The sequence below is a fragment of the Lepisma saccharinum genome, chromosome 1 (genome assembly GCF_977018435.1).
Source record: "Lepisma saccharinum chromosome 1, izLepSacc3.1, whole genome shotgun sequence".
Lineage (NCBI taxonomy): Eukaryota > Metazoa > Arthropoda > Insecta > Zygentoma > Lepismatidae > Lepisma > Lepisma saccharinum.
The window spans coordinates 130,006,440-130,021,588 of record NC_139229.1 but is presented as its reverse complement, the minus strand read 5'-3'; the positions used below and the strand labels follow the sequence as shown (position 1 = coordinate 130,021,588).

At 43.0% G+C, this 15,149-nt stretch overlaps 1 protein-coding gene across 1 annotated transcript in view; it reads right to left on the bottom strand.

The window, feature by feature from the left end:
- The window catches only part of LOC145985638 (fatty acid synthase-like), a 277,489-nt gene that overhangs the window by 244,215 nt on the left and 18,125 nt on the right, over positions 1–15,149 (bottom strand). The window contains exon 6 of the mRNA XM_083119710.1: positions 4,044–4,181. Coding sequence (XP_082975836.1) covers positions 4,044–4,181 — 138 coding nt within the window. The remainder of the gene's footprint in view (positions 1–4,043; positions 4,182–15,149) is intronic.

Sequence of the window (15,149 nt, the reverse complement as noted above, 5' to 3'; positions counted from 1 at the left end):
CTAAATATGCTGACCAAGGCAGTAATTTATTTTATTATAAAACATAAACTAACGTAACGTTTCAACCTTCTAGCAAGGTCTTCTTCAGACTGTATCAAGTACAAAAGTAACCAGATACAACAAGAAGGGTAATATATATACACAAACATTACTCCCTCCAGACTATTTAGAAAGCTGTTAGGAACTTTCTAGCAGATGACTTTCACTTTCCAACTTTACTTTCACCTAAAAGGCTAAACACAATTACTTCCATATAGAATGTGGTTGGACTTTTTAATCTCACGCTCTTTTCCCTTCATTTTTCTTCCTTCTCCTTTACAGGTCTACGAAGTAAAATGTAAAGAATGTCAGAGTGTGTACATAGGAGAAACGAAGAGGCAGCTTGACATTTTTGCCAAAGAAATTCAAGATGAAGAAAGAGGGATATTATTGGAACTTGAAATAGAAGAAGAAGACAAGTTAAGCTATCTAGATATATTGATGAAAAGGAAAAGAGGACAAGAAATTGAAACCGCTTGGCATCAGAAGAAGTGTGCAGCAGGGGTATTCTGCCACAAAGGAAGTGATGTAAGTGAGGTGACAAAAATAAATTTTATAAAGAATATGGAGGACATAATCAAGAAAATATGCATGAAAGAATGTGAAAAAGAAGGCAAAATAAATAGCCTATGGAAACAGCTGGAAAAGAATGGCTATGAGAAGCAGGATAGACTGGACATAAAGAGAAGAAGTAAGAAAACGGGCAGGGGAGAATTGGAAGAGAAAGAAAAAGAGGAGAGAAGGTTTGGAATAAGGAGTATGGGGAAGACCACATAAAAGATATGCAAAGTGCTTAGGAAAGCAGGAATTAAAACTTACAGGAAGGAAGGGAGAAGCATCTTAGGAATAGCGAGGAATGCTAACAAGAAAAAGGAAAACAGAGAAGAGGAAGAAGAAGGGATTATCTACGAAGTAAAATGTAAAGAATGTCAGAGTGTGTACATAGGAGAAACGAAAAAATGGCTGAAAGACAGGTTGAAACAACATAGGGATGATGTACGACTTAAGAGAGAGAGAAATGCAATATTTAAACACACGAGAGAAACAGGACATGACATAGAGTGGGATGAGGCTAAGCAGATAGGAAGGGAGAAGAGAATGCTAGTGAGAAAATGGAAGGAAGCCAAGGAAATAGAGAAGAAAGGCGAAGAAGATACAATGAACTGGAATGGGGGACTGAAGTTAAACAAAGAATGGAAGAAGATGTTGGAAAGAGTGGAAAGGACAAGAGAAAAAGAGGAGAGGAGAAGGAAGAAAAATGAAGGGAAAAGAGCGTGAGATTAAAAAGTCCAACCACATTCTATATGGAAGTAATTGTGTTTAGCCTTTTAGGTGAAAGTAAAGTTGGAAAGTGAAAGTCATCTGCTAGAAAGTTCCTAACAACTTTCTAAATAGTCTGGAGGGAGTAATGTTTGTGTATATATATTACCCTTCTTGTTGTATCTGGTTACTTTTGTACTTGATACAGAGTCTGAAGAAGACCTTGCTAGAAGGTTGAAACGTTACGTTAGTTTATGTTTTATAATAAAATAAATTACTGCCTTGGTCAGCATATTTAGTTTTTTATATATTCTATCTATATATTTCGAGACATTTCAAGAGATCACCTCTTCTCTCATCTTCAGGCGAACAATTTTTGCTATGTCTGTAGTGTGATTGGAACTATGATAGTCCGTCATTTTGCTCCAAATCCGGTGCGGTAAGCAACCAGTCTTAGATGCCCATTCGAAATCGACAGCTATAGAGCAAAATATGTTTGAAGTGAAGAGTCTTATTGAATTAAACATAGCTCGACTCACTCTCACATTTGAACTTCTTTTTAGATAACTTGCGTGCACTTTGTATAGACGGCACCACGAGACTGAAAATTCACACTATTTGGCATGGCAAATAGACCTTGTTGCAGCTTCGCTGAAAGTTCGATGTATATAATAATTGTTAGTCATTAAGTTCAACGCCCTCTGCGCGTGTGTTGTGATGGGTTACGTTTTCCAATTTTGTTTTAATTCCATTTCATGCTCAGAAAGACTACCCCAAGTGAGATCCGAACCACTAGGCAGTTGTGTCTCCACAAGGAATAGAACCTGGGACTCCGTGATTATAGGGTGTTAACGCATTCAAGGCTTTACAGTTTCGTGAATTCAAGGAAGCCAAGGTGAGAAAAATGTGAAGAAATGTCTTCTACGCGGAACTAACTATGTGTGTGTATGTATGTAAAACTTTCTAGCACATGCATTTTCCAATCTTCATTTTATCATCATTACGTTGAATTTTGCACCAGTGATCTTTCACTACGTTCTAGGTCACGTCACTTTGAGTCGTAAAGTATTGTCTGTAATTCAGTTTTAGTATAGTTTGTAGCCTCTCACCCAAGAATTTTTAAGATGGGAGAAGGGAGGTGGGGCTCAACTTCTGAAAAAAATAGTGTGAGTTCAATTAAGAATACGAAAATGGAGCGGAATGATTATATTGCTACATTATTGTCAAGAAAGTAAAGCGTAAAATTGAATTCTGCCTCTGAGTGAGTCCATGATATTGTTTATGTTTGAAGGTAATATATTAAACATGACTATCAGCTTAACCGAACGCATATACTGAGATGATTTATTAGTGTTACCAGGCTAAAGGTGTGGAGTGCGACTTGTTGCCTCTTTCATTACGGAATTCCACATGTAAAAATTGATCAGCTCTTATTGCGAGTAACCATTATAGGCTTAGACCAAATTCTGGCGTTTATATTTCAATTCACTTCCTCAACAAATCCTTTCTCGATTGACTAGATTTTAAGCGGGGCGCCATTCAGTTGTCTGTGAGTGTTCTTTTTGCAGAAGCAACAACAGCTCGCTCGCACCCACAGTGCCCCGCTCACTCGACGAGACGCGTTGTCTGTGCAGTGCAGAACAGTGACAAGTGTTGCCTCTCTATTCTCTTTGTATCTTTGTATTCTCTTTTGCCTGCTACTACACACACATTTCAGACAATTCTTCCCATACAACAAATGGAAAAGCAATCAGGCAACTGTTTTGTATTAACACTTTCCACGGTCAAGATATGTTAACCTGGTTCTGTTTCGTATTCCCACAATTGGCTTCGTGCAGTAGGGGTTTATATTGCAAGCTAAAAAGAAAAACGTTTCATGATTGTATGAAAGAATATGGTGAAAAAATACACTACTTGAGACAATATTAATATATAATAATTAATATAATAATTGGCCGCCGCTGTGCCCGAGCGTGGTAAGCCGTCGGCTTTTAATCTCGCTGCCTAAATTCCCGGGTTCGAGTCCCGGCCTGCGTATGATTGTTTATGAGTGTTCCTTCATGAATTTTATCATACACTAATCCTCATCGTTGCGATTAGCCAAAAGTAAAGTAAAAAAGAAAGATAATAATAATAGTAATAATAATAATATGAATCTAGCCCCCCATGGTTCCTTTACTCCTTTCATTGAGTCATCATTCATGCGATTAAGCAATAAATGGTAGAGAAGCTGCAAAAAATAAGATGTAAAATAATAACAGAATTTTCTCCGCAGAAGGAAAAATAAATGCTCCAGAAAACATGCAATATAGAAAAAGATTGTCCTGTAATGTGAGTCTGTAAACTAAATGAACTTACGAATGAAGAAGTTTACGTGAAGGTTTCGTCTTCTACGCAGCAATACAGGCTTGGATGGCGCAGTGGTAGCGTCGTCGGCTTGTAATCAAGGGGTCCCGGTGGAGGCATAAAGTGGTTCGAATCCCACTTTAAACTGTAAGTCCAGTCCCGATTAGTCATACTGTGCATTGTGGACTTAAAACACCAAACCAACAACCAACCAACCAATACAGGGTTGGAAACACTACGGTTATAGGTTTGGAAACACTGCTATTCTCGAGAACTACTCAACCAGGCGAAACTAGATGATATACAATTCCGGGTTGCATAACCGTAAGGGAGGGCGTCTCTTTCGATTTCCTGTGTACATCGCACGTTTTCAATACCAATATAGATTTATATTCAACCATGGTTACCTGGATATTCCTGGAAGGTTTCGTAGCTCCAAGAACCGAGAAAGCTCTGAACAAGTAACCCGGGATATGTTCCGAATAGACCTCGCTGAGCAGCTTCAAGTATTCGTCGTCCAAAGGCATTCCTTCCACCTGAAAGAATCAATATATATTTACGCATATGGAAAACGTGTATCCGGTTTAAAATAGGAAAAAGTACTGCAAATTTCGATCCAAAAGTGTGTGTGTGTGTGTGTGTGTGTGTGTGTGTGTGTGTGCGTGTGTAGTCATTGCTAGATTATTTACAAAAATTAAATGTCATTTTCTCTAATTTGGCCAACTCTACTTGAAAGAAGTCGTCTATCACTAAATTGGTGACTCCCATTCCATTTACTCCATACACATATCGTTACTAGAGACCTTTAAAATGGTATATGCACTATCTACCAAGAATAACCCAGACTCTACAGTAAGATACATTGAATACTACTTCCAGTATCATGACATCTCGTATGTCCGAATTTGGCCTTTGAAAAATGCCTCCACCCAATTTGTGGGCGAAACAGCGGAATTTTTCGCCATTCCTCCAGTATCCTTACAATTTTAAAAGTGTAGGTCTTAACCTGAAACGCTTTCGAAAGTTCTTTCTTTCCCTTCTAATTTCTTAACTTCTAGATTTGCTTCATTACATAGATGTGGTTCGTAGCATGTTGGATTATGTGTTACAACGTCCGTGTTGTCGAGGCGAGTTCAGAGTTGAGAGACTTACAATATGTGGTTGCTAATTTATTATTATTATTATTATTATTATCAAATTGCTTAATTTTGTATTCACAATAGCAAGAACACAAACATATAACAGTTGATATTCAGGGCATTAGACTTCAAGAACATTTGCATCTAAAGACTTTAAAAAAATCTTCTGGAATATTATTCTTAAAGTTGGCAAGCGTATTTTCCACTGGTCAACTGTTCATTTCCAGCTCTCTTTTCCTTGTTTGTTGGGGGTGATATTCGGCTGTGCCGCCTCTTCTCAATAGAAACCCAGTAAATGGAGTTCTTTGGATAGTGTTAATTTTTACATTGGTGTTGCTAAGTAGACCTAGTGTCCGGGTACCAAGTCATCAATTGGCGCTCGTGGCGCTCGATCGCCTTAATGGATTTCTCTCGTAAGGCGCAGTGTTGCCAACTCCTTACCCGAAAAAATCACCAAGGTTGTGGCGCTCGTCGTAGCCTTTTATGATGTATATTTTGAGGGCAGAGTTGACAACACTGTGGGTTTACTGTAGCTTTTTATGAGGAGGGGGGGGTTTATTGCCCTCTGTTTACATCTGGCAACACTACCGTAGATTTTTTGACAGTGTTGTTAACCTACTGGGTTTTTTCACTGTAAATTTTTATCAAAGGACCTGATGGGCCTATGTATTTTTTTATGTCTGGCAATACTGTTGGGGGGCCTAGTGTTGGCGATACTGTGGGGGCACTGTAGCCTTTTATGAGGGGGGTCTATTGCCCTCTGTTTACATCTGGCAACACTACCACTATTCATATTTTTTCTCACATATAGGTGTACGTGATGAATCACCAAACAGATTTTTCCTAAGTCATGAATTGGAGGGTTCTATGACAACCTATATTAATTCTCGTAAGAGAACAGAAAACACACACACACACAAAAAAAACAATACTGTGGTCACTACAACAAATAGTCTTCTTCAACCCCAATCCAACAACCCAAAAATCATCCTAACTAGAACCATGTAACTATCTGCCATCTGTTAGAGGTTTTGTGAACTATGTGGTGTTTTGTTTGTGTGTAAAAAAAAATGCAATGCTTTTTGCACTTGGTTATCATCACCTAACATGTTATTAATTGTTTTTTAAAATTAATTACAACTGAAAACTAATAATTAATAATATCTAAAGTTACTAATTAATATTATACAAATAATTGATATATTTTTTTTTGTTCTTGTTGCTAGTGTTGGGTAATTACAGTTGTTGCAAAATATTAGCTCTCGCGTATGACAGTTTCTGAGTTTTGTTGGGTATATATAGACGAATCGAAATTTTACTTGTTATGTTACATGTATTTTTATGTCTGGCAATACTGTTGGGGGCCTAGTGTTGGCGACACTGTGGGTTTTTACTGTAGCTTTTTATGAGGGGGGGGTTTATTGCCCCCTTTTTATATTTGGCAATTTTATTGGATGTTCCTTTTTTTGAGGCTCGAAATTATTATTTGAGGCTTGAAATCATTATTTGATGCTCGTCGGTGTTGCCAACCCACTCTACAAAAATTCTACTATATGATCTTTCACTGGCTAACCTAACCTAACCTAACCTAACCCACCCTAACCTAACCTAACCTAACCTAACCTAACCTAACCTACTCTAACCTAACCTAACCTAACCTAACCTAACCTACTCTAACCTAACCTAACCTAACCTAACCTACTCTAACCTAACCTAACCTAACCTAACCTAACCTAACCTAACCTACTCTAACCTAACCTAACCAAACCTAACCTAACCTAACCTACTCTAACCTAACCTAACCTAACCTAACCTAACCTACTCTAACCTAACCTAACCTAACCTACTCTAACCTAACCTAACCTAACCTAACCTAACCTAACCAGGTCTAACCTAGCCTAAAGCAAGGAGCTGGCAACCTTGCTTGAGGCTTGCCTTACAGTGCATAAAGCAAGGTTGCTAACCTACTGGTATTTTTGCCATAACTTTTTACAAAAAAGAGAGAGGAGAGAGAGAGATGGAAGAGTTAAACAACCGACAGCCCACCTACAGCTTTTTTTTTGTCTAACCTAACCTAAAGCAAGGTTGCCAACCTACTGGTACTTTTTCCCTATAATGTACAAAACATTTACCGTACATAATCTTTTCCATTTACAACAGTATAAAATAAGAGGAATGTGTGACAATATCCATATTAATTAGGAAAGTATGTTGTATGCTAGGTTAGCTAATTGTGTCTTCTACAGCTTCACTGTATAGAGGGAAGATGGAAAAAGAGAGCTCTACGGAAACTGACGCTCTTAACAATATTGTACGCCCGTGAAAATTATATATAAATAAGGCATAAGCGTATTATCTGCTTTCATGTCAGATTTTCCCAACCTGTGAGCTGTAGTGTTTAGGTGACAAGCGACGTGCTCAAATATGATACTGTTGACAATATTGTACGCCCGTGAAAATTATATATAAATAAGGCATAAGCGTATTATCTGCTTTCATGTCAGATTTTACCAACCTGTGAGCTGTAGTGTTTAGGCGACAAGCGACGTGCTCAAATATGATACTGTTGACAATATTGAACGCCCCGTGAAAATTATGTATAAATAAGGCATAAGCGTATTATCTGCTTTCATGTCAGATTTTACCAACCTGTGAGCTGTAGTGTTTAGGTGACAAGCGACGTGCTCAAATATGATACTGCTGACAATATTGTACGTATATTGTATTGTATAGGAGACTAGAAGCATATAATTTGGCGAAAAAAAAAAACCCAAATAAGGTCATAGAAAATAGTTAAAAAAAAAAATTAACAATTATATTTTGCATTGCACAGCATTAGGTATTAAATAACATACCCCCAAAAAATCTCTGCATTATGCGTTCTGTAAAAAATTGCCCTACGTGCCAAATTGCTATGTCAAGTGAACATTTTCAAAGGCACTGTCGTACTTGTGTGCCGGGAAAGCGAATATGTGCAACCAAATTGTGCTCTAAGTGTGGAAACAATTTTTCTATTGATAACTTCAAGCGACACCAGCTTACTTGCAAGAGCACTGGAACATCTCTACCGTAACCTTCCAAGCGAAAGGTAGAAGTAACCTCCCTCGATGCATCGCCACCTGCCAAACGCGTCAAGCTGGCGAAGAAAGCAGACCGAATTGCGTTTGAGCATTTATTAGAAGACTTTAACATAACATCAGACAGCTTCTGCGATGTGCGTAGTTTTCTGGAGAGCGAGCGAGCTAAGATAATATCCATCCTCAACGATGCATTGGCTACATACTCCACTAAATTCTATGCTGTGCTATGCTGCAAGTATAAGAAACCGTCTGATGAAATATATAAATTCTTCCATGCCACAAAAGCAAAAACACTGCATCAGGCAGATGTCACTGACCTCGACAGCATCTACGACAAGTTTGTCGAGGAATTTGTGGCAAAGCACGAGGAGCATCAGGCTAAAGGCTCGGGCGGTTCGCTGTGTGGCGACCCCCACGAACTTCGTCTGAAACTTAGCAAGTCCCTGCCACTGGCAGGGTCTAGCTATATTGCCCTGCCACCCGAGGTTGAAGCAAGGAAAGCTGTTCTCAATATTCAGAACAAAGACACCAAATGCTTCCTCTGGTCGGTGCTGGCAGCATTGCACCCTGTTCACTGGAAAAACAGTCCACGCCGTGTTAACCACTACAAGCAGTATGAGTCGGATTTGGAGGATGCAATGGCCGGGATTGCCTACCCTGTAGAAGTCTCGCATATTCACAAGTTTGAGGTTCGTGCTCGTGACTTGTTGGGCCTGCAATTAGCCATCAATGTTTACGGTCTCACCGAGAACGAAAATGAGGTCCACCCCATCCGGGTGAGCAACGTGAGCAACAACAACGAGGTACGAGAAATCAACCTCCTGCTCATCAAGGACGAGACCCATCACCATTACACCCTTATCCGTTCCCTCTCTCGGCTTGTTTCGAGCCAACGGAGCAAAGACAAAACCCACGTCGAGGTGTGTCGCAGGTGCTTGGCTACATTTAATAATCGAGAACAGCAGGATTACCGGCGCATCAGAGGTCCCAACATTGCTGCTGAGAAGCTAGCTCGCCACATGTTCTACTGTGGTACCAACAAGCCTGCACGAATTATCCTGCCCGAACCTGGTGCAGTAGAGTGCTTTCGCATGCACAGTGCTATGGTGAAGCATCCTGCCTATATTGTAGCAGACTTCGAGGCCTTTCTTCAACCTCTGTCTAACTGCGAGCCCAACTCCGAAACATCCTCTACCATTCCTTTCCAAATCCACGAGGCCTCGAGTTACTCCTATATTGTGGTGTGGCAAGACCAACATATTGCCTCCGAGCCCTATGTGTATCGCGGTCCCGACCCGGTCAAACACTTCCTGGAGAGAATGCAACAGGAAGCCATCAAGATAGGGAAGGTGCTGCTGGCCCCCAAGCCCATGCTGCCTCTGTCTCCCAAAAACAAGCATCAGCACGAAATGGCTCTAAATTGTCCTGTTTGCAACTCGGTCTTCAATGACGATAACAAAAAGGTCCACCACCATGACCATTATGGGACCGGAAGCTACATTGGCCCGTGGTGCAACAGATGTAACTTGAGAGCCAGGGACCCGCGCTTCATACCGGTCTTTTTTCACAATGGCTCGGGATATGATTTCCATCACTTGGTCACACATCTAGGGTACGACAATGCGAGAATCAATGTCCTGGCGCAGAACGAGGAGCGTTATATTAGCATCAGCAAGTGGGTGCCGATCCCCAACTCAAGCAGCAGCATCGAGCTTCGGTTCCTCGACTCTCTGAGGTTCCTCCAGGCAAGCCTCGATGCTCTTGCTGGGAAGCTCAGAGACGACCAACTAGCCATTACCACATCAAGTTTCCCGAACTTAGATGTCGCACTCATCAGACGTAAAGGGGTCTACCCCTACGAATACGTCACAGACCCTTCCAAGTTCGAAGAAGAGTTGCTGCCTCCCCAGGATAAGTTCTACAGCCAGCTGAGAGGTTCAGGTATTACCGACGAGGAGTACAAGCATGCTCAGTCTATGTGGGTCAAGTTGGGTTGCCGAACTTTCGGTGATTACCACGATGCATACCTGAAGCTTGATGTGACGCTTCTTGCCGATGTGTTCCAGGCGTTTCGGGCGACTGCGATAAACATTTACAACCTGGACCCTGTATATTTTTACAGCCTTCCTGGACTGGCATGGTCGGCCATGCTCCTGCTGACTAAAGTTAAACTTTCACTTATCTCCGATAATGATATCATGCTTTTCATCGAGAGAGCTATCCGGGGCGGCATGGTCCAAGTGTCGCAACGCTTCGCACACGCCAACAATCACCACATGGCCACTGGTTACGACCCCTCCCAACCATCAAGCTACATCATGTACACTGACGTGAATAATCTTTACGGGCACTCCATGATGCAGCCACTCCCAACAGGACAGTTTAAGTGGGTTGATCCTTTATACCACGACATCGAAAAAGAGTGCGACGAGTTTGGGTTTTTTGCCGAGGTGGACCTTGACTTCCCCGAGAAGCTGCAGGATACATTCTGTGACCTCTCGCCTGCTCCGGAATTGAAGTGTCCACCTGGCTCGGATCAACCGAAGCTAGTCATGGACTTGGAGCCCAAAAAGCATTATGTGCTACACTACCGGAACCTCCAGTGGTTAATGCAGCAAGGGGTCTCGGTCAAAGCAGTTTACCACGTGCTCTTGTTCAGGCAGTCTCCATGGTTGAAGCCGTACATCGAACTGAACACCAACCATCGCACTGCTGCCACTTCGGAACTTGATCGCGATTTTTTCAAATTAATGAACAATGCGGTATTTGGGAAGACCATGGAGAATGTGCGAAATCGCGTTGATGTGAGGTTGGTGACGAAGAAAACACAGTGTCGTCGACTTGTTGCAAGCCCGCTGTTCAGGTCTCGAACAATTTACAACGAACAGATGTCTCTGATTCACATGAACCGGGGCAAGGTGCTACTCAACAAGCCCATCTATGTGGGAGCTGCAGTTTTGGATCTGAGCAAGTTGTGCATGTTCGAGACATATTACGGCATACTACGTGCACACTACAACCACAATATCTCGCTCCTCTACACAGACACAGACAGCTTGGTATACCATGTTCGCACGGCCGATGCGTATGGTGATATAGCCAAAGTTCCAGCTCTTGTCAAGCTCTTCGACACATCGGGCTATCCCCAGCTAAACCGGTATGGAATTCTGCCCCGGAACAAAAAAATACCCGGCAAACTCAAGGACGAGAAAGACGGGGATGTGATTGTGGAGTTTGCTGGACTTCGTGCCAAAGCCTATGCGATCCGGGCTGAGGGTTCTGTAACAAAAAAGGCAAAGGGTGTAAGCAGGCAAGTGGTTCGGGAGCACCTCAAGTTTGAGGATTACCTCGAGTGCCTCAGAACAAAATCGCCCATTCTACAAAAAGAGCATCGTATCCAAAGCGTCGATCATGTGCTTACAACTAATATTGTCAGGAAAGTTGCTCTGGATGCACACGACGACAAGAGGTGTATTCTTGAATGTGGGGTCCATACACTTCCGTGGGGCCACTATCGCCTTCAAACTAGTAAGACCTGCCCAGAGTGTAACAAAAAGTAATAGGCAATGCGAAAAAAAACAATTTTAATTTACTTCCACTTCCTCGATTACATGCATGCATGGCACAGCAAAATTAAACTTCTGGAAACTGCTAATTACAATTTGTACTTATATATATAAAATTCCACATTTCTTATTGTGTGCTATTTTTTTTTTATTTATTTAAAACTGTTCAGTCACTCTTTCATTCTTGACGTCATACACAAATGTTTTCTCTGCAATAAGAATGACACTGCACAGAGTATCTGCAGGCAAGGCATCGTGGAACTCGCATACAATCTTGATGTTGGTACGATCGTTGACCACCACTTGCTTCCTCTTAGATGTGTTGATGACGGTCATGGGTCTCCGTGCTTTGAATTCGCTGGGCGCGTAGTACACGTCCACGCTTCCCTCGGTCACGCGTTTGTAAGCCGTGTAAGCTTCGTAAAGTTTGAGGTAATCGTCTTTGGTCACGTCGAGGTTGTAATTCTCGCGCGGGAACACTTCGTTCCTACCGTTCTTCAGATAAACGTTCTTGATCTTGCAGTCGTCGAACTTGCTGGAATCTTTTTCCTGATCGTTATCGCGTCCGGTCTGAAAGAGCACTACGACAAAATCTGGCATGTCGAACTGTATGTTGTTGAACTGCGTCGTCACGTCGAATTCCATGTGACTTCCCGACGCCATCTTCTGCACGCACTGGTAACCGTGAAAGTGAATCGGCACCTGCGGACTTTTCAAGATCTCCGCTTTGTACTTGAGGGCGTAGTTCGTTTCGTATTCCACCACCGGCATTCTCAATTCCATGCTCCGGATGACGCATTTCGCCGCTTCGGGTAAAGTGTTGGCTATCGGCGTGGTGCCGTCCGGACCCAAAGTAGCGTATCGCATCAGTGCGTCGTTGTCGTTGGCCGCTCTTCGAAACGTGATCCTCAGTCCTCCCTTCCACATGATCTCCTTGTAGTCCGAGAAGAAACCAGGCAGCAGACGCATGGGAAAGAGCACCGTGTGACTTTTCGTCGATATTTTGGCCCCGGCTTCGAATCCCCCGGCCTGGTAGTACGCTGCGTCCGTTTTGGATAATTTCAACGTTCCCACTGCCGTCGACGTGATGCCTGGATAATATATTCTGTCGATGACGGTGTTGTGTTTCCTCACCTCCACCTGCGAGAACAGGTGAGGCACGAAGTTGTCCACGAGTATCAAGTTTGCTGCTGCGGGAAACGCGTCTCCGCTTTCCTTCTTCACCACGTCGAATTGAAGGTAGAGGTCCGCTCTGTGAGGATGAATGAACCCGTCGCCTACGTCCACGTCGTATTCGATCTCCCTGTTCGCTTCGTTCAGATTGGCGAACGTGCGACGGTTGGGAGGGAAAGATTGCAATTCGTAACTTTCCATTTGCTCCATTTTACATGTATGGTTATTTATTATATGTTGATCTCCACGATGGCCGTCGTAGTGGCACCTGCGAAATCCACCACGTCTCCTTTCTCGTTCGTCACCACCAACTCTATGTCGTCTATGCGGTTGCGACATACTGGAAAATAGATCGGCGAAGAGGGCGTGTAGATGATCGGTTCCATGAACTCGGAACTTGGTTTGAAAGTGGCTATGATTCCCGTCTGCTTGTGACTTCCTAATAATCCGTCCGAAGATTTCGTGATCATGCCTTCCGCCACGTTGCAGTGTACGTTCAGAGTCTCTATGGCCAAGAATTTAGGAATGTTGGTTGCTACGTGCTTGATGCCAGCTTCGAGTTTTGGGTGGTTGTTCTCGAAACCTAAAAGTTCTCCCATGGTGCCCAGGTCCACGGTCTCCGTCGCGGATAGGATTTCCACTCTGTGCGTGACCGAATTTTGAGAAAGGTACGTGCCTTTGGGTAATTGAGCTTGCAAAGTGGAAAGATTGTATTGTCCTGGCGTGACGACGATGTGTTCGCTTCCGACGCTAATTTTGTTGTTGTGCTGCGTGACGTTAGGTATGAGGTACATGCTGTAGAATGCACGCAGAGCCACGGATTTAGGATAGACGATGTCGTCGTGCAGCGTGAGTTTCAAGATTGAAGATTCGCTCGTGAGATGGAACACGCCCATCCTAGTGATGCTGTTTGAGGTTCCACAATGCTTTCTGGAAATCCTCGATCGTAGGGTTATTTATTTTAGAGAGAAACGCGAGCACGGAGAGGCAGAGATGACCGCAGTTCACGTCTCCGAAATTTTGAATGCGTTCGTCGTTGTAGTATATAGAGGTTTTGTTCGTTTTCAGATAATGAATTAAATTTGTAGGTGGGACACCTCCGAAAGAATCGAAAACGAATGCTTTATCATTGTCGTTTTTGTGGTAACATATCCAATGCGTGCCTGGATTTTCTTGACCGTCCAAGTTGACTACTCCGCATTCTCTTCTTTTGACGGTTGAAGGTAACGAGTCGGACATGAAAACTCCTCTGAAGTGTTTGATTTGTAACGGTTCGATCAGAGATTCAATGTCTCGGTTGGTGAGTGCTTCTGTTTCTTTTTTTTAAACTTCTTCATCACGCCCTTCCCCCTCTTCTCCATGGCCAGGTTGTGACGTTTCTGTTCTTCCAACTCGGCCTTGTTCTTCTTCGAGTCGATGACGGTTTTCGCGATGGCGGCACTTCCGCCGGCCAAACTTCCAACGGCCCCCAATGCTGCCAGGATGGCGGGGATGCTGAATATGAAACCTCCGATCTTTTGCTGTTTCCGCGAACGCTGCAATCTTTTCAATTGAGGTGTGCTGAGCAGCAATTTCATTCCGTGTCCTTTCGACAAGCAAGAACGTTTCTTCTCGCGTTGTTTCTTGGTGAGTAACCCATCGAGGGCACCTAGATTTTTAAGATTGGAGTATGGTATCTGGTACACGACACCCTTGGGCTTCATGTTGATGCTCTATGTGTTATTTTCACGGTATGTTATTTATATATATATTCTGAGATTTTTTCTTGTGTAGTTTTTTTACGGTATGTTATTTATATACCCCACCCCAATTTTTGTTTCGTGTTCATGGCGATGGTGGTACCCAGTGCGGCGACCCGTTCACCCAACGATGCGTCTCTGCTCACGAACCTTTCGAAAGCTGCACGTTCCAATTTTTTGTCTGCTTCGTGACGTGCGTCCAGATCCGTCTGCGTGGTGTTGTAGGCTATGTCGTGATCTTTGCATGCCGCGTCCAACGGATTCACACCCTTGTCTCCTCTCTCCAATCTTTTCTCGAGTTTGGTACCTGGTCCGCAGTACTGGTAGCCAGGTAGATGCATCTCGAAAGGTAACTTGTTGATGATGTCGTTCACGAGTCCCTTTCCTTCGGCCACGTTCCAGAATTTCGGAGGCAGCGTGTTGATGATTTTGATCAGGTAACCTATGCCCTTGTCGTCGTTCACGATGAAGTTGGAAAGTTTCGTGCTGATCATGTCCACGATGCCAACCTTCTCGTTGTAGAAATTACGGTTACCTGCATTCTCTTCGCCGGCTATCACCAACAATCGGTCCACGAGTTTCCTAACGTCGTCCACCCAAACGAATTCTTTGGGTAACGTGTTGTAGCGTTTGACGCCGCTGCCTGTTTTGACCTGGTTCCAAATCGGTTTGATGAGATTCCTGTACTTCTCGCCGCTGCTCGATTTCACCCTATTCTGCGAGGCGTCGTTGTTCTGGTACAAGGCATCCGTCATGATCAGAATTTCCTTGTAACTTTGGTAATCTTCGTCGGTGTAATCTTTCGGC